General features: G+C 48.8%; 1 protein-coding gene across 1 annotated transcript in view; it reads left to right on the forward strand.

Annotated features, from left to right (window-relative positions):
- Nucleotides 1-14646, forward strand: part of tbc1d9b (TBC1 domain family member 9B) — a 35832-nt gene extending 21186 nt beyond the window's left edge. Inside the window, exons 13-21 of the mRNA XM_033029718.1 lie at nt 520-649; nt 2106-2204; nt 2653-2721; nt 3510-3747; nt 3926-3991; nt 4966-5043; nt 9217-9279; nt 9558-9661; nt 13606-14646. Of these exons, the coding sequence (XP_032885609.1) occupies nt 520-649; nt 2106-2204; nt 2653-2721; nt 3510-3747; nt 3926-3991; nt 4966-5043; nt 9217-9279; nt 9558-9661; nt 13606-14196 (1438 nt within the window). The 3' untranslated portion in view covers nt 14197-14646. The remainder of the gene's footprint in view (nt 1-519; nt 650-2105; nt 2205-2652; nt 2722-3509; nt 3748-3925; nt 3992-4965; nt 5044-9216; nt 9280-9557; nt 9662-13605) is intronic.
- The last annotated feature ends 5514 nt before the right edge of the window (nt 14647-20160 follow it).

Genomic DNA, 20160 nt, shown 5'->3' on the forward strand with positions numbered 1-20160 from the left:
ATTGGAGCAGAGGTAGGACATTCGGCCCATTGAGTCTACTCTGCCATTCAATCATTGCCAATCTATCTTTTCCTCTCAACCCAATCTCCTGCCTTCTCCCTGTAACCCCTGACACCCTAATCAGTCAAGTATCTGTCAATCTCTGCCTTAAAAATACCCTATGACGGCCTGCACAGCCGTCTGTGGCAATGATTCCACAGATTCTAAAGGTACGTCTTTTTTATTCTGAGGCTGTTCCCTCTCGTCTTAGACTCTCCCATTAGTGGAAACATCCTCTCCACGTACACTCTATCCAGGCCAAATAGGCAGCCTTGATAGGTTCTTGATAAGTAACGGCGTCAAAGGTTATGGGAAGTAGCCAGGAAAATGGGGTTGAGAGGGAAACATAGATCAGCCATGATCGAATGGTGGAGTAGAATCGATGGGCTGAATGAATGAATTCTGCTTCAATGTCAGGGTTTTATGGTCTTATTTGCAGTGACCGCGGTTTGGAGTAAGTTGACTGTTGGTTCTCCCCAGGTACCTGGACAATATTTGCAACAGGCAGGCTGCCTCACCTCCCATCCCGCACCTCCACGCCCTACTCACCAGCGGTGATGACACCCCGACACAGGTCGACATCTTTGAACTGATCAAGGCGTCGTACGAGGTGAGTGGTGACGTGGAACATCAGACCTTCTCTCGTCCACCAGTAGACCAGGCCTGATGGAGCCAATGGCCCACTCTACTTTGGGAACCAGAGCAATGTAGTTGCTGCCTCACAGTGCCAGAGACCCAGGTTCGATCCTGACCTCAGGTGCTGTTTGTACGTTCTCCCTGTGACCACGTGGGTTTTCTCCAGGTGCTCCGGTTTCCTCCCACACTCCAAACAAGTGGAGATATGTAGGTTGGGGTTGAGAGTGCTACATCTCTAAAGTAAACTAAACTAAATTGCTCTTGTTTATAACTTACTTTGTGTTCTGCTGCCTAAACCGAATCATAGAGCTGTGGAGCATGGCATCGGCCCTTTTGGCCCATCTTGTCTATACTAGCCAGCTTGTGCGAGAAGCACTGCTGTTACTGACCCTCTGTTGTTGGGCGACTTGTTCAGAGAGGGTAGGTTGGGGTCAATGTGAGTTTAGTTTATTGTCATGTGTACAGAGGTACAGTGAAAAGCTTTTGTTGCGTGCTAACCTGTCAACGGAAAAACTAAACATGATTACAATCAAGCCGTCCACAGTGTACAGATACAGGATAAACGGAATAATGTTTAATGCAAGATAGTCCAGTGAAATCCAATTAAAGATACTCCGAGGGTCTCCAATGAGGTAGATGGGAGGTCAGGACCACTCACTAGTTGGTGATAGGATGGTTCAGTTGCCTGATAACAGCTGGGAAGTAACTGTCCCTGAATCTGGAGGTGTGTGTTTTCACGCTCTGCTCTGTACCTCTTGCCTGATGGGACAGGGGAGAAGAGGGGGTGACAGGTCCTTGATTATGCTGGTGGCCTTGCAAAGGCAGCGTGAAGTGTAGATGGAGTCAATGGAAGGGAGTTTGGTTTCTGCGATGGTCTGGGCTGCGTCCACAACTCTCTGCAATTTGTTGTGGTCTTGGATGGAGCTGTTCCCAAACCATGCTGTGATGCATCCGGATAAAATGCTTTCTACGGCACATCTGTGGAAGTTGGTGAGGGTTGTTGGGGACCTGCCGAACTTCCAAAGCCTTCTAAAGAAGTAGAGGCGTTGGTGTGCTTTCTTGGCCATTGCTTCAATAAATCTGGTCCACGGTAAGTTGCTGGTGATATTTATTCCTAGGAACTTGAAGCTTCCAACCATCTCTACTTCAGTCCCTTCAATGTATGTACCACTGGTGTGTGTACCGCTTTGCTTCCAGAAGTCGATCCCTATCTCCTTTGTGCAGCACACAAGAAAAAGCTTTTCACTGTGCCTCGGTACACGGGACAATTAACTAAACTAAAATCCTGCCGTCGTTGGGCAGGCATTGTTCTCGAAGGTCTCCAGCTCTGGTCTTGTGGGTCGGTGAGGTGGGAGGTGAGGGTCATGGGGTCAGAGTTCGTGGGCTGAGATCACTGCCCTCAGAGGCCGCTTTGTTCTTTGTCCGTGCAGAAATTCGGAGCGATCCAGGCGGGGGCCATCGAACAAATGCGGTTCAAGCAACGACTGAAGGTGATACAGACGCTGGAAGATTCGGCCAAGCGGAGCGTGGTAAGGGAAGCTCACCACGTGGGCTCGGACGGGAGAGTCATACAGCACGGGAGCAGGCCCTTCAGTCCAACCCACCCATACCCCATGCCCCATCTACACCAAGGTCATAAGGAATAGGTGTAGAATTGGGCCATTTGGCCCATCAAGTCTACTCCGCCATTCAATCATGGCTGATCTATCTCTCCATCCTAACCCCATTCTCCTGCCCTCTCCCCATAACCTCTGACACCTGTAGCCCCACCTACCCGTATTTGGCCCATATCCCTCCAAACAATGTAATAAAAAGTAACTGCAGAACCTGGTTTACACCATAGATAGACACAAAGTGCTGGAGTAACTCAGCAGGTCAAGCAGCATCTCTGGAGAATTAGGATACATGATGTTTTGGGTCGAAACGTTCCTCAATCTAAAGCTTCTTTCACTGACTGACATTGATATTTATTTCCAGGTGCGTGCGATTCTGACGGACACGGCCTTCAGCATTGAGGAGCTGGAGAACCTCTACGTACTATTCAAGGTTAGAGCTGTGGATTAATTGAAAGATACAGCATGGAAATAGGCCCTTCAGCCCAGCGACTCCATGCTGACCCTCAATCACCCGTTCACACCACCTCTACGTTATCCCACATTTTTATCCACTCCCTACACATTAGGGACAATTTACAGAGGGCCGATGTGGGAGGAAACCAGAGCACCTGGAGAAAACCCACAGTCACAGGAAAAACGTGCAAACTCCACACCGGCAGCACCAAGGTCGGGATCGAACCTACGTCTCTGACACCTTGAGGCAGCAGCTCGACCCACTGCGCCACCATGCCGCCCTCTTGGGACGCTATTAATGAATGGCGCCTTTAGCAGGTGATTAGCTTAGAATTGGTTTGGGATAATTTCCTGGGTGAAAAGGTAGGAGAAAAGGCAGAGACCCGGGTTCAATCCTGACTACAAGTTCTCTCTGTGTGGACTTTGCACGTTCTCCCCATGACCACGTGGGTTTTCTCTGGATGCTCCGGTTTCCTCCCACATCCCAAAGACTTGCAAGTTGTAGGTTAATTGGCTTTGGTACAAATTGTAAATTGTCCCTAGTGTGTAGAATAATGTTAGTGTACGGGGTGATTGCAGGTCGGCGTGGACTCAGTGGGCCGAATGGCCTGTATTTTGCGCAGTGTCTCTAAAGTCTAAAGGGGGTTATGTTTGTTGCTCTGTGGCCTGGTGGGCCTTGCATTGAGGTTTCTGGCCGTCGTGGGGGAGGGTGGTTTACCGCTCGCGCTGATCCCGCCATGTGTAATGGCCGCCTCTCTCCCCCAGGCCCAGCACATGAGCGGCTGTTACTGGGGCGGAGGCAGCACGGTGGAGCGGCGGGATCTCAGCCTGCCCTACCTGGAGCAATACCGCATCGACAGCGCACAGTTCTGCCAGCTCTTCACTGCCCTCAAGCCCTGGGCATGTGGGCCCCACTCCCCCATACTGGCACAACGCCTCTTCCGTCTGATCAACTGCGGCACAGACTCGCTCATTGGCTTCAAGGAGTTCGTCACAGGCCTGAGTATGTGCCCTCTCCTCCTCTCCCCTCCCTCTCCCCTCTCCACCTTCCCCCTCCCCTCTCCCCCCCCCCTCCCGTTTCCCCATTGTCTCCCCACCCCTTTGCCCCTCCTGGTTCCCCGTGGCACTGGGTGGTGGCGGGGTGTGTGACTGCCCTGCGTTGACCCCTCTCTCTCCCACAGGTGGGATGTACCACGGGGACCTGGCCGCCAAGCTGAAGGTGTTGTACAGACTACACTTGCCACCAGGTAAGAACGAGTACCCCTCCCCCCCTCGCCCACTCTGCTCCCCCACCCACCCACCTCCCTCTCTCTCCCTTTTGCACCTCCCTTTACATTTGGAAGATAGGAATGGTCCACGCCGACCAAGATACCCCATCTACACTGGTCCCATCTGCCCGCGTTTGGTCCATATCCCTCTAAACCTTTCCTAGCCATGTACCTGTCCAAATTTCTTTTAAAAGTTGTTATAGTTACAAATGACACATGGGACAGGTACATGGATAGGAAGGATATGGAGGGATATGTGTCAAGCACGGGCAGGTGGTTCTAGTGTAGATGAGGCATCTTGGTTGGCCTATTTCTGCGCTGTATGGTCTATGAGGGGGAAAAGATTTAATAGGAACCTGAGGGATAACTTTTTCACTGAGGGTGGTGGGTGTATGGAACGAGCTGCCAGAGGAGATAGTTGTGGCAGGTACCTTACATAACAACATTTAAGAGACATTTAGACCGGTACATGGATAGGGAAGGTTTAGAGAGATATGGACCAAACGCGGGCAGATGGGACTAGTGAAGATGGGGCAAGTGAAACTCGAAGATGATCACCTGAAACTTGGGAGACTTGACTCAAGTTGGGCTTTGCTTCCACAGACACTGGTCAGACCCCAACACTTCGGTCCAACTCGTCCATACCGACACACATACACGGTCAGCGTCCGAGGTCAGGATCGAACCTGTGTCTCTGGCGTTGTGAAGTGGGGGGGGGGGGGGCGGGGGGCTCTACCCGCTGCACCTTGCTGCCTCTGTACAGAGAGAGAAACATTTAAAGTCGGGACTCCCAAGCAAGCTATTCACCTGGGAGGTGCGGTGATCATTCCTGGTTCCGTTGCGGCAGTGCCAGCTGCAGCCACACAGTACACCGCTGTTTGGGAGCCCAGCCTCCACGAGTCCACAGTGTTTAATTGCCATCTGTACTGACAATGGAACTAATTATTTCACAGCTATTTGGCCGGAAGAAGAATCGGCGCTGGAAGCCACTCGGTACTTCACGGAAGAAACTCCAAGGGACAAGCCTTGCAGTAGGTGTACAAGACAAACTCTCATACTGTTGCCACCTCTATTGTCCATTTATTTGTCTTTGTTTTCGTTTATATATACTGAACTTTTCTTTGTTCTTTATGATGGGGTTTTACAGAGTACTATGTTTACATATCTGTTGTGCTGCTGTAAGTAAAAATTTCTGTTCTATTTCGGGACATACGACAATAACACACTCTTGACCACCCTCCTCTTCCCCTAGAAGCCTGAGGTGTACAAGATCATGAGGGGCATAGGTAGGGTAAATGCACAGTCTTTTACCCAGAGCAGGAGAATCAAGAACCAGATGACATGGGTCTAAGGTGAGGGAGGAATGATTTAATAGGAACCTGATGGGTAACTTTTTCACGCAAAGGGTGGTGGGTGTATGGAACGAGCTGCCAGACGAGCTGCGATAGATCCCCTCGATGGTGGGGAGGTCAGAGCCGATGATGGACTGGGCAGGGATTATCACAACGTTTAAGATACATTGCTTGCTTGCTGCAGCACAACAGAGTATTGTAAGCATAAATACAGAACAGGTCAGTGTGTCTATATAGCATAGACCATATATATACGCATAAATAAACAGATAAAGTGCAATAGGCTGTTGTAGTTCAGAGTTTGTTTGATGGCTAGTTTAATAGCTGATGGCTGTGCGGAAGAAGCTGTTCCTGAACCTGGATGAACCAGATTTCAGGCTCCTGTACCTTCTACCTGATGGCAGCGGAGAGATGAGTGTGTGGCCAGGATGGTGTGGGTCCTTGATGATGTTGGCAACCTTTTTGAGGCAGCGACTGCGATAGGTCCCTACGATGGCGGGAGGTCAGAGCCGATGATGGACTGGGCAGTGGTCACAACTTTCTGCATTCTTTTCCGCTCCTGGACGCTCAAGTTGACGAACCAAGCCACGATGCAGTCAGTCAGCATGCTCTCTACTGTGCACCTGTAGAAGTTCGAGAGAGTCCTCTTTGACATACCGACTCTCCGTAATCTTCTCAGGAAGTAGAGGCACTGATGTGCTTTCTTTATAATTGCATCAGTGTGCTGGGACCAGGAAAGATCTTCGGAAATATGCGCACCAGGAATTTGGAAGTTCTTGACCCTTTCCACCGTTGATATGAATGGGATTGCTGGTCCCTATCCTATCCCTTCCAAAGTCCACAATCAGTTCCTTGGTTTTGCTGGTGTTGAGAGACAGGTTATTGTGCTGGCACCATTTGGTCAATCGGTCGATCTCACTTCTGTACTCTGACTCATCACCATCAGTGATTCGTCCCACAACAGTGGTGTCGTCGGCGAACTTGATGATGGAGTTCGCACTATGTCCGGCTATGCAGTCATGAGTATAGAGTGAGTACAGCAGGGGGCTGAACACGCAGCCTTGAGGTGCTCCCGTACTGATTGTTATCGAGGATGTCACATTTCTACCAATACGGACAGATACAATACGGACAATACAATACAGACAGGTCTGTGGATGAGGAAGTCGAGGATCCAATTGCAGAGGGATGCGCAGAGACCTAGATCTGAGTGCTTGGTAACCAGCTTTGGAGGGGATGATGGTGTTAAATGCCGAGCTGTAGTCAATGAATAACAGCCTGACATATGAGTTTTTGTTGTCCAAGTGGTCCAGAGGCGGAGTGGAGAGCCAATGAGATCGCATCCACCGTTGATCTGTTGTGGCGGTAAGCGAACTGTAGTGGTTCGAGGTTTTTGTTGAGGTAGGAGTTGATTTGTGCCATAATCAACCTCTCGAAGCACTTCATCACCACAGACGTTAGTGCCACTGGTCGATAGTCATTGAGGCATGTCACCTTGCTCTTCTTGGGCACCGGTATTATTGATGCCCTTTTAAAGCAGTTGGGAACTTCAGACCTCAGAAGTGAGAGGTTGAAAATGTCCGTAAAACCTCCAGCCAGTTGGTCTGCACAGGTTTTTAGAACACGACTGGGTATAACATCAGGTCCAGGTGCTTTCCGAGGGTTCACCCCCCTGAAGGGTCTTCTGACGTCGGCCTCTGTGACTGTGAAATACCATCACAGCGAATGGGCGCTCGGGAAGGCACATCTGTGTTCTCCCTATCAAAGCGTGCGTAAAACGCATTGAGTCGTCAGGGAGTGATGCTTGGCTGACAATTGAGCTGCCTCCTGATTTCGCCTTGTAGAAGGTGATTGCATTCAAGCCTCGCCACAGTTGCTGAACATCCGTCTCATCCTCCAGCTTGGAGCAGATGTCCCTTTTGGCCTTACCAAGGTCATATCTGAACTTCTTGTAGACCTCTGCATCTCCAGACCTGAATGCCCGGTATCTGGACTTCAGAAGAATGCGGATCTCATGGTTCATCCAAGGTTTCTGATTGGGAAACACTCGGAAGGATTTTGTTGGAACGCAGTCCTCTACACATTTCTTTATGAAGTCTGGGGGAGGGATAGAACGATAGGCGTCTTTGATGGTTGTGCAGCAGTGGTCGAGGGTGTTTGATCCTCTGGTGCTGCGGGAGACATGTTGGTGGAAGTTAGGGAGCGATTTCTTCATGTTGGCATTGTTGAAGTCCCCGACTATGGTGGTAAACGCCTCGGGGTAAGCCGTCTGGTGCTTGATGACCACGGCGTGCAGCTCCCCCAGTGCCAGATGGACATCAGCCTGGGGTGGGATGTAGACCGCGGTCAGGATGATGGAGGTGAATTCCCTCGGTAGGTAGAAGGGACAGCACTTCACAGCCAGGTGTTCCAGGTGTGGAGAGCAGGAGTTGGACAGGACTGCCACGTCTGAACACCACGCAGAGTTGACCATGAGGCAGACGCCCCCTCCTCTCCCTTTCCCAGATGCCAGTGTACGGTCCATGCGACGGATGGAGAACCCTTCAGGCTGGACTGCTGAGTCTGGGGAGATGGGGGTGAGCCATGTCTCTGTGAAACAGAACACAGAGCATTCCCTCAGCTCCATTTGGTAAAGCAGCCTTGACCTTAAGTCCTCCACTTTGATTTCAAGGGACTGTACATGTGCCAGTAGGATGGTAGGCAGAGGGGGCCAAAGTCCCCTGCGCTTCAGTCTGACCTGAAGTCCTGCCCGTCAGCCACGTTTCCGGACACAATGGAGGCCTCTCCGTTGTTTCCAGGTACTGTGTTTACTGTACCTGCTGTTTCTGCGAACCTGCGCTGGAACGGGAATTCACTTGCAGATGGCAGCTCCAGCTCCATTGTAATCGGGGATTCCCTCACAGTCGGCAGCTCCAGCTCCATTGTGATCGGGGATTCCCTCACAGTCGGCAGCTCCAGCTCCATTGTGATCGGGGATTCCCTCACAGTCGGCAGCTCCAGCTCCATTGTGATCGGGGATTCCCTCACAGTCGGCAGCTCCAGCTCCATTGTGATCGGGGATTCCCTCACAGTCGGCAGCTCCAGCTCCATTGTGATCGGGGATTCCCTCACAGTCGGCAGCTCCAGCTCCATTGTGATCGGGGATTCCCTCACAGTCGGCAGCTCCAGCTCCATTGTTCCTGGAATATGGTACATGGATAGGAAAGGTTTATCTGAGGGATATGGGCCAAACGCAGGTATGTGTGACTAGTGTAAATGGGACATTTTGGTTGGCTTGGCAAGTTGGGCCGAATGGCCTGTTTCTGTGCTGTATGACAATGACTATACATGGAGAAATTAAGTCAAACTCAAGTACAAAATAGGCAGAGCAAAGGGGAAGATACAGAGTGCAGAATATAGTTCTCAGCGTTGTAGGGATTTGAACACGTTGGTCCAGTTGAGTAATTTTATTTGGTAGGTTTGTACATAGAAACGTAGAAACATAGAAAATAGGTGCAGGAGGAGGCCATTCGGCCCTTCGAGCCAGCACCGCCATTCATTGTGATCATGGCTGATCGTCCCCCATCAATAACCCGTGCCTGCCTTCGCCTCATATCCCTTGACTCCACTAGCCCCTAGAGCTCTATCTAACTCTCTCTTAAATCCATCCAGTGACTTGTCCTCCACTGCCCTCTGTGGCAGAGAATTCCATAAATTCACAACTCTCTGAGTGAAAACGTTTTTTCTCACCTCGGTCTTAAATGACCTCCCCTTTATTCTAAGACTGTGGCCCCTGGTTCCGGACTCGCCCAACATTGGGAACATTTTTCCTGCATCTAGCTTGTTCTGAGGAGTGATCTTGATTTCTTCCAGATGGAGCGGAACCTGGTGGACCACGGATACAAGAGGGAGCGGGGAACGGGAGATCAGAGACAGGTACGGTGGGTTTATCTGACAACTCCGTACGTTCACAGAACATTTTGGAGTCGGTAAATTAATAAATTTGCATCTTGAATGTATGACTGGATGAAGTCTTCACCATTGAGGGAGCTTCTGATGAACTACGCCTCAGTACGATAATCCATGGAGAGGTTCAGGAAAGACTTGCATCTGTGGAGTACTTTCTTCTGCCTTGGTTGTCCTAAAGTGCTCCATAATTGGAGGGGTCGAAGCAGACGTAGGAAAGATTACTAAGCAGTCTTCTCTCCGTGCAGACGAGAAGAGCGATTCACAGGACTACAGATACCACCTGAGGGTGTGGGCGCGTGAGAGAGAGGGCGCCAAGCAGACCATTAAAGAGTTGACTAAAATGAACCAGGTAAATATCATATCAGACGGCAGAAGGAAATGGCTGTTGTTGTGTCGATGTCCTGTTACACCCCTCCCCTGTACACATATACACACACACACCTCCCCTGTACATACAGCTCATTCCATACACACCCTGGGGGGGGGGGGGCGGTGCCTGTGTGCGTATGCCTGTATCTATTGAAGCGCCTTGAGTATTAGAAAGGCGCTATATAAATCCCATCCATTATTATTATTATTATTATTATTATTATTATTATTATTATTATTATTATTATTATTATTATTATTATTATCTATGTGTGTCTGTCAGTGTATGTGTATGTCAGTATGTGTGTATGTATATACGTAAGTATAATGCTGAAAAGCTGAAAAGCAGGACCTCCAGGGTTGTTATCTCCGGTTTGCTTCCAGTTCCTCGTGCTGGCGAGAGCAGGAACAGGGAGATACGGGACCTGAACGTGTGGCTGAGGAACTGGTGCACGGGGCAGGGATTTAGATTCTTAGATCACTGGGATCTGTTTTGGGGTAAGGGGGAACTGTACAAAAGGGACGGATTGCATCTTAACAGGTGTGGGACCAGCATTCTGGCAGGCAGGTTTGCCACTGCTACACGGGTGGTTTTAAACTGAATAAGGGGGGTGGGGTGTCGAATGGGATAGCGGAGGATAGATTTAAAGGGAAAGGGTTTCTTAAATGTGTGAGCGTAGAGACAGAGGGGTGTAAAATGAGGGTAGAAGCAATAGGTAACAAGGTGAAAAGTAAAAGTGGCAGGCCGGCAAATCCAGGGCAAAAATCAAAAAGGGCCACTTTTCAGCATAATAGTATAAGGGGTAGGAGTGTTGTAAAAACAAGCCTGAAGGCTTTGTGTCTCAATGCAAGGAGCATTCGTAATAAGGTGGATGAGTTGAATGTGCAGATAGCTATTAATGACTATGATATAGTTGGGATCACGGAGACATGGCTCCAGGGTGACCAAGGCTGGGAGCTGAACATCCAGGGATATTCAATATTCAGGAGGGATAGACAGAAAGGGAAAGGAGGTGGGGTAGCGTTGCTGGTTAGAGAGCAGATTAACGCAATAGAAAGGAAGGACATTAGCTTTGAGGATGTGGAATCGATATGGGTAGAGCTGCGAAACACTAAGGGGCAGAAAACGCTAGTGGGAGTTGTGTACAGGCCACCTAACAGTAGTAGTGGTTGGGGATGGCATCAAACAGGAAATTAGAAATGCGTGCAACAAAGGTAAAACAGTTATAATGGGTGACTTCAATCTACATATAGATTGGGTGAATCAAATTGGCAGTGATGCTGAGGAAGAGGATTTCTTGGAATGTATGCGGGATAGTTTTCTAAACCAACATGTAGAGGAACCAACGAGAGAGCAGGCTATTCTAGACTGGGTATTGAGTAATGAGGAAGGGTTAGTTAGCAGTCTTGTTGTGCGTGGCCCCTTGGGCAAGAGTGACCATAATATGGTTGAGTTCTTCATTAGGATGGAGAGTGACATCGTTAATTCAGAAACAAGGGTCCTGAACTTAAAGAAAGGTAACTTTGAGGGTATGAGACGTGAATTGGCCAAGATAGACTGGCGATTGATTCTTAATGGGTTGACGGTGGATATGCAATGGAAGGCATTTAAAGACTGCATGGATGAACTACAACAATAGTTCATCCCAGTTTGGCAAAAAAATAAATCAGGGAAGGTAGTGCATCCGTGGATAACAAGGGAAATCAGGGATAGTATCAAAACAAAAGATGAAGCGTACAAATTAGCCAGAAAAAGCAGCCTACCAGAGGACTGGGAGAAATTCAGATACCAGCAGAGGAGGACAAAGGGCTTAATTAGGAAAGGGAAAATAGATTATGAAAGAAAACTGGCCGGGAACATAAAAACTGACTGCAAAAGCTTTTATAGATATGTGAAGAGAAAAAGATTAGTTAAAACAAATGTAGGTCCCTTGCAGTCAGAAACGGGTGAATTGATCATGGGGAACAAGGACATGGCAGACCAATTGAATAACTACTTCGGTTCTGTCTTCACTAAGGAAGAGATAAATAATCTGCCGGAAATAGCAGGGGACCGGGGGTCAAATGAGATGGAGGAACTGAGTGAAATCCAGGTTAGCCGGGACGTGGTGTTAGGTAAATTGAATGGATTAAAGGCCGATAAATCCCCAGGGCCAGATAGGCTGCATCCCAGAGTACTTAAGGAAGTAGCCCCAGAAATAGTGGATGCATTAGTGATAATTTTTCAAAACTCTTTAGATTCTGGAGTAGTTCCTGAGGATTGGAGGGTAGCTAATGTAACACCACTTTTTAAAAAGGGAGGGAGAGAGAAAACGGGGAATTACAGACCAGTTAGTCTAACGTCGGTAGTGGGGAAACTGCTAGAATCAGTTATTAAAGATGGGATAGCAGCACATTTGGAAAGTGGTGAAATCATTGGACAAAGTCAGCATGGATTTATGAAGGGTAAATCATGTCTGACAAATCTTATAGAATTTTTCGAGGATGTAACTAGTAGAGTGGATAAGGGAGAACCAGTGGATGTGTTATATCTGGACTTTCAGAAGGCTTTCGACAAGGTCCCACATAAGAGATTAGTATACAAACTTAAAGCACAAGGTATTGGGGGTTCAGTATTGATGTGGATAGAGAACTGGCTGGCAGACAGGAAGCAAAGAGTAGGAGTAAATGGGTCCTTTTCACAATGGCAGGCAGTGACTAGTGGGGTACCGCAAGGCTCAGTTCTGGGACCCCAGCTATTTACGATATATATTAATGATTTGGACAAGGGAATTGAATGCAACATCTCCAAGTTTGCGGATGACGAGAAGCTGGGGGGCTGTGTTAGCTGTGAGGAGGATGCTAGGAGGCTGCAAGGTGACTTGGATAGGCTGGGTGAGTGGGCAAATGCATGGCAGATGCAGTGTAATGTGGATAAATGTGAGGTTATCCACTTTGGTGGCAAAAACAGGAAAGTAGATTATTATCTGAATGGTGGCCGATTAGGAAAGGGGGAGATGCAACGAGACCTGGGTGTCATGGTACACCAGTCATTAAAAGTAGGCATGCAGGTGCAGCAGGCAGTGAAGAAAGCGAATGGTATGTTAGCATTCATAGCAAAAGGATTTGAGTATAGGAGCAGGGAGGTTCTACTGCAGTTGTACAGGGTCTTGGTGAGACCACACCTGGAGTATTGCGTACAGTTTTGGTCTCCTAATCTGAGGAAAGACATTCTTGCCATAGAGGGAGTACAGAGAAGGTTCACCAGACTGATTCCTGGGATGTCAGGACTTTCATATGAAGAAAGACTGGATTGACTCGGTTCGTACTCGCTAGAATTTAGAAGATTGAGGGGGGATCTTATAGAAACGTACAAAATTCTTAAGGGGTTGGACAGGCTAGATGCAGGAAGATTGTTCCCGATGTTGGGGAAGTCCAGAACAAGGGGTCACAGTTTAAGGATAAGGGGGAAATCTTTTAGGACCGAGATGAGGAAAACTTTTTTCACACAGAGAGTGGTGAATCTCTGGAATTCTCTCCCGCAGAAGGTAGTTGAGGCCAGTTCATTGGCTATATTTAAGAGGGAGTTAGATGTGGCCCTTGTGGCTAAAGGGATCAGGGGGTATGGAGAGAAGGCAGGTACAGTATACTGAGTTGGATGATCAGCCATGATCATATTGAATGGCGGTGCAGGCTCGAAGGGCCAAATGGCGTACTCCTGCACCTATTTTCTATGTACAGGGGGAGGGGTGTGTATTTGCGTGTGTATATATATATATATATATATATATATATTGGGGTGGTGTGTCAGTCTGTGTGTATTACTGGGGTGGTGTGTGTGCATATGTATTGGGATGGTGTGGGGGGGGGGGGGGGGGGGGAGGTGTGTGTGTTTTGCTCAGGATTCCAGCATGTGCTGACCCCTCCTCCTTCTCCCCTCCACAGGAGCAGTTTATTGAGCTGTGCAAGACCATGTACAACCTGTTCAGCGAGGCAGCGGGTGAGAGTGAGCTGTACCAGGCCATTGCCACTGTTGCCACACTGCTGCTGCAGATTGGCGAGGTGGGTAAGCAGTTTGCCCGGCCCGCCCAGCGGCCGTGTCTGTGTGCGGGCGGCCGGGGGACCCTGGACCTGGCCGGGGACCTCCTGAAGGACGCGCTGAAGGATCGTACGGAGGGGCCGGCCTTGGAGAAGACCCCGCTGTCGGAGGAGGAGGGGCAGGATGACACTTCCATGTCCTCCTACTCCATGATCAGCTCGGGCTCGCTGCCCGGCGAGGAGCTCTCCGATGAGGCGGTGCTGGTCAGCTGTGAGCTGCCGGGGATTCCCACCGCTCCCCAGCGCCCCCCCGAAGCTGAGTGGTCCATCTCCTTTGAGCAGATCCTGGCCTCCGTGCTGACCGAACCGGTTCTGGTCGGCTTTTTCGAGAGGCGGGTGGACATAGCCTCGAAGATAGTCGCCTGCAAGGGTCAGAGGGTGATGGAGCGGCAGGTCAGCTCGTCCAGTGAGCAAGAGTTTGCTTCGTCCACCAGCTGACTCAACCCAGCCCGTCCAACACCAACGTTCGGGAGGAGCTTCCTAACAACTCCACCGTCCTCGAGCATTAAATCCACTCCACAGCCACATCCCACCACGGACAGCGATTGTCCTCGAGAATTTGCCCACTGAGATCTTCACCCATTTCTACGGGACTGGTGGGTTTGTAGCCCTGATTCCTGCCAATCGTCTGACGAAGGGTCCCGACCCGAAATGTCACCCATCCTTTCTCTCTCTAGAGATGCTGCCTGGCCCGCTGAGTTTCTCCAGCGCTTTGTGTCAACCTTTGGTGTAAGTCAGAAGACACACTTGTGATTGTCCTCGACCGAGTATTGACCTGATCTTGGCCTTTGTTTGGTGAGATCTCCATCAATGAGAAGGACACAAGGAGTCCTGGTTCCTGATTTTAATGACAATACTCTATCTTAACACATTATACACAATTGAAGAGAACATTTTTATATCTATTTATATAAATTCCCCCTGCCGCTGACGTATTTGTAGATCCTGGAAATTGCCTGTTGCCTCTAACCAGTATGGCTGTCTTAGTTTAGTATAGAGATACAGTGCGAGAACAGGCCCTTCAGCCCACCAGGTTCGTGCCTCCCAGCGATCCCCGTACACTAATACAATCCTACACACTAGAGACAATTTACAATTATACCAAGCCAATTAACCTACAAACTTTGTGTACGTGAAAACTGGAGATCCCGGAGAAAACCCACGCAGGTCACGGGGAGAATGTATAACTCAGTGCAGACAGCACCCATGGTCAGGATCGAACCCAGGTCTCTGACGCTGTTAGGCAGCAACTCTACTGCTGCGTCACCATGTCTGTGTACCAGATGTTTGCACACAGGCGTGTGACACAGGGCTGCATTACCCTGAGTAAATCCACCTCTGGAACAAGCGGAAATATTTCACGTTAGCTGAATGTCCACAGTCCGACACACAATGAAGGAAAGACCAGAAAAAGGACACAAAACTGCTGTGGTAACTCAGTGGGTCAGGCAGCATCTCTGGAGAACATGGGTAGGTGACATTTCGGGCCGGGACCCTTCTTCAGACCGGAAACGTCACCCATCCTATTTCTCCAGAGATGCTGCCTGGCCCGCTGAGTTACTCCAGCACATTGTGCCCTTTTCTGTAAAGTAGCATCTGCTATTCCTTGTTCCTACATTTTGTCTGCTCCACTGTGAAATCTCCCCCAGGTGTGCCGACTTTGAAGAAATTCTCCTCTTCTCTCCATCGGGAGTTCTGTGAGACCCTCTCTCACTGCTCCCCCTCTGTGATTCCTGCTTCTCTCCACCTTTCCATGTTTTCCAGAGATGCTGCCTGACCCGCTACATTACTCCTGCATTTGTGCCCCTTTTTTTTTATATACTAGCATCTGCAATTCCTTGTTTCTATAAGGAAAGACCAGAAGAGTGTGCGGAGAGTGAAGGGGTCAGTATTAACTTCACAGCATTGGAATGAATGTACTGCTGGGACAAGCGTGTTATATGGCCTCGGGTTATGGAGATTTGGGTCGGGGGGGCAGAACACTACCAGCCAGCCACGATTGTCACCCCCTGTGATGGATCACAGTTTAGTGAGTGCAAGGGGCCGGTGGGGAGACTCTGTGGCCACATGGAATAGAGCCTTGGATTAGTTTACGAGATTCATCGATGTGGGATGGGTTAGAATTGTATGGGCAGATGCAAAGGGTGCTCATGTGCGAGTGCCCAGTGACGGGAGCCAGGGAACAGGGGAATGCTCTGGGTCAGCGTGTCTCAGTGAGGTACTGTGCTTGTGTTCATTCTTTCTGGCACTTGACACTTTACCGCATGCACACGCATGCAGACACTCACATGCATGCTCACACACATACACATACCTTCCCACACTTAGACATTTTAAGACACACTTAGACATACCTTTAGAAAGGAGATGAGGAAGAATTTATTTATCCAGAGGGTGGTAAATTGTGGATTTCATTGCCACAGACGGCTGTGGAGGCCGTCTTGGGTACATTTAAAACGGAAATTGACAGGTTCTTGATTAGTCAAGAGTGTTTTATTGTCATATGTCCCAGACAGAACAATGACATTCTTACTTGCCGCAGCATAACATATGTAAACATAGCACTCTGTAAACAATATAATAAATTTAAAAAAAAACATACATACATACATACACATAAAAGCAAACAAACATCAATAAAAAGACAAAACCAGTACCCCTGTCTATGTAGTTCAGAGATTATTTGGAGGTTGTAGTACGGGTGTCAAAGGTTAGGGGAGAAGGCAGGAGAATGGGATTGAGAGGGGAAAATAGATCAGCCATGATCGAATGGTGGAGTAGGCTCGATGGGCCAAATGGCCAGGTTCTGCTCCTATGACGTGAACTTGTGCCTCAGAAGACGAGCCTCTCTCCTGTCTCCGATTGTGTGCAGTCGCCCTTCATCCACTCAGCACCTGCGCTCCTCAGGACAGTCAAACCTCTTGTGAATACATGTCGCAGCAGAGCGAGGACCAGCCTTGTGTTATTGTCAAATACTTCCTTGCACTTTGATGTAAACACTAGTGTAGATGAATTAAAGGAACGTTGAATGGTACATTATTGTCATGTGTACCGAGGTACAGTGAAATTCTTTCTTGCATACAGTTCAGTACAAGCATCACTCTACATAAGCACAGCTTAGATACAGTGCAAGTGCACAGAAATAGTACACTGAGACAGTACGCAAGAGTTGCCGGATTTGGCGCCATTTTCAACTCCCAGTTGTAGGTGCTGTGTTTCCTGACCTGATCATGAAGGTCTGTTGTCCTGGCAACGTTGCATGGTCAGCCTGGCCAAGCGTAGCCACTGGTGTCTTACATAGCGTGCTATAACCTTGTGTTCTACTTGTGTTGCTTGGTATGGACATTCTCTATTTTAAGTAATAACTCTCACCTTCCCCCTCTCGTTCCCCTGCCCCTCACCTGAATACCAACACATTTTTCCCACCATCTGCCACCCCTTTCACCCTGCTCCTTTCCCCTCCTCCAGACACACATCTCCCATCCCAGAGTCCTCCATTCCCCTTTTATTCTCCTTCAAACCATATCCCTCCCTCCGCCATGACATTTCACGCCTCGCCTTATCTGACATCCTTTTGTCTCCTTTTCACCTCTAGCCGTTGTCACTTACTCCACGCATCTGATAATCACCTATCACTTGCCTTGCTTTCACATGCCCACATCTCTTCACTTTTTACTTTACCTTCAAGAAACAGCGCGGGAACAGGCCCTTGGGTCCATCAAATCCATGCCAACCAGTACACTGGCTAGATCTTACACACTAGGGACAATTTACAATTTCACTGAAGCCAATTTACCTACAAACCTGAAGGTACACAAAATTGCTGGGGAAACTCAGCGGGTGCAGCAGCATCTATGGAGCGAAGGTGTTGCAAGAGCCACAAGAAATGCAACACCTGTCCCTTCACCTCCCCCCTCGACTCCATTCAAGGACCCAAGCAGTCGTTCCAGGTGCGACAAAGGTTCACCTGTATCTCCTTCAACCTCATCTACTGCATCCGCTGCTCTAGATGTCAGCTGATTTACATCGGTGAGACCAAGCGTAGGTTGGGCGATCGTTTCGCCGAACACCTCCGCTCAGTCCGCAATAACCTACCTGAACTCCCGGTGGCTCAGCACTTCAACTCCCCCTCCCATTCCCAATGGCATTAACATTGAATTCTCCCAATTTTGCTAGCCCTTGCTGTCTCCTCCCCTTCCTTAACCCTCTAGCTGTCTCCTCCCATCCGCCCGCCCTCGGGCTCCTCCTCCTCCCCTTTTCCTTCTTTCTCCCCCCCCCATCCCCCATCAGTCTGAAGAAGGGTTTTGGCCCGAAACGTCGCCTATTTCCTTCGCTCCATAGATGCTGCTGCACCCGCTGAGTTTCCCCAGCAATTTTGTGTACCTTTGATATTCCAGCATCTGCAGTTCCCTTTTGAATACCTACAAACCTGTATGTGTTTGGAGTGTGGGAGGAAACACCTGTGGTCACAGGGAGAACATACAAACACCGTACAGCCAGCACCCGTAGTCAGATTCTAACCTGGTCTCTGGTGCTCTACGGCAGCTACTCTACCGCTGCGCCACTGTGCTTTCTCGTCCAGCGTTCTCCCCCCCCCTACTCCCCCACAGATGGCACGGCGGTGCAGCGGTAGAGTTGCTGCTTCACGGTGCCAGAGACCAGGGTTTGATCCTGACCACAGCAGGTGCTGTCTGTATGGAATTTGTGTGTTCTCCCCATGACTGCTTGGGTTTTCCCGGGTGGTCCGGTTTGTGGTAACTGGGCCAGATTATCTGGCTGTTTGTACGTACACTCACTGAGGATGCAGAAAGTGAACGCTGGGAAGCTGCAAGGAAATGATTGTGGATTCCAGAAAGATAAAAACATGATTTCACAAAGTAATCTTCAAAGTCTTTCCCTGCAACTTGGAAGAGCCAGGTTTATACCCGTTTGCTTGGAGATGCGACTTGAAGGAGTCATGTATCTGCAAGAGCGGAACTCGCTATCAAAACATGGAGGGGACAGGGGACACAATTTTTTTGGCGGCCATGCGCGCATGCGCACACTCACACACGCGCGAGGCTTCGGAGGCTCAATCCAGCGCTAAAAACGGAGATTTTAAAATCGGGATCACAAAAACTTGGGGGGGATGTCCCCCACCTCTCAAAACATGGGGGGGGGGGGGGGCGTGTCCCCTCTGCCCCCGCCGGGTTTTCCGCCCTTGTGTATCTGTATAGCACAGGAACAGGCCATTATGCCCACCATCTCCATTCCGGCCAAGGTGGCATATTGGACTTGTCTTAATATCTCTTAAAGTGTTGATTGTATCTGACTCCACCACTTCTACTGGCAGCTTGTTCCACATTTGTTTATTGTCACGTGTCCTGAGGTCAGTGATGGAAATGGGTTTTAAGAACTAGGGGTACGCTAAGGTCCGTGAGGCTGAGGTTGGGAAGGAAGGGGGGGGGGGAGGGGATTGTTTTTATGTGCGGTCATACCCATGTAAGAGTACAAGAATGCATAACTTGTTTAATGTGTATTTGTAATACAGTTTATTGTGTATTATATGCCATAGCTGCTTTCTTGCTTTCAGAAGATGCCCGTGCTCGTGATCCGGAGCCCTCAATGACAGCGAGTTAAGAAATTCTCCCGTGAATTTTATTCAAAGGAACGCGGCGTCATTAATACTTGGTCAAAACACAATTACATTTACTGAGGAATGTGGATCGATGTATTGATGACTCATTGTATAACTACGTGTTAACTACTGGCTGTTAACAAGTGCTAACAGTGGTAGTTAACAAATCGTTTTCGTCTCATGGCCGGTGCAGCGTGACTCATTGGAACGATTATCCATGGTCTTTTTTTTTTTTAATCCATATTTAACAACTCTGACTCCCTTCTAGTACAGAAATTGGACATAAACTGGAAACTGAAAAGTGGGGAACGCTGCCTACCTACCCATTTCCATCACTGACTGAGGTACAGTGACAAGCTTTTGTTGTGGGTTAACCAGTCAGCAGAAAGGAGTACATGACTACAATCGAACCATCCATAGTATACAGATACAGGATAAAGGGAATAACGATATACACCACTCTCTGTAATAACAAACACCCAATTCCTCTTTAAAACTCCTTTTAAACCTACTTGTTCATACCCTATTGATCGATTGCAAGTTATAGTACGGAAACAGGCCCTTCGTCCTCCTGAGTCCGCACTGACCATCGTCGTCTTTAATTGTCATATGTACCAAAACGGACAATGCAACACAACAGGTTTGTAAACATAGTACTCAGTAGATAATGTAATAAACAAAATAAATAATAAACTCAATACAGTGCAAAACATCTTTGGTTTGGAGTTTAGTTGAAGTTCGTAGTATTCAATAGCGTTGTGGTTGTTGGGAAGAACTAAATGGAC

The sequence above is a fragment of the Amblyraja radiata genome, chromosome 11 (genome assembly GCF_010909765.2).
Source record: "Amblyraja radiata isolate CabotCenter1 chromosome 11, sAmbRad1.1.pri, whole genome shotgun sequence".
Classification (NCBI taxonomy): domain Eukaryota; kingdom Metazoa; phylum Chordata; class Chondrichthyes; order Rajiformes; family Rajidae; genus Amblyraja; species Amblyraja radiata.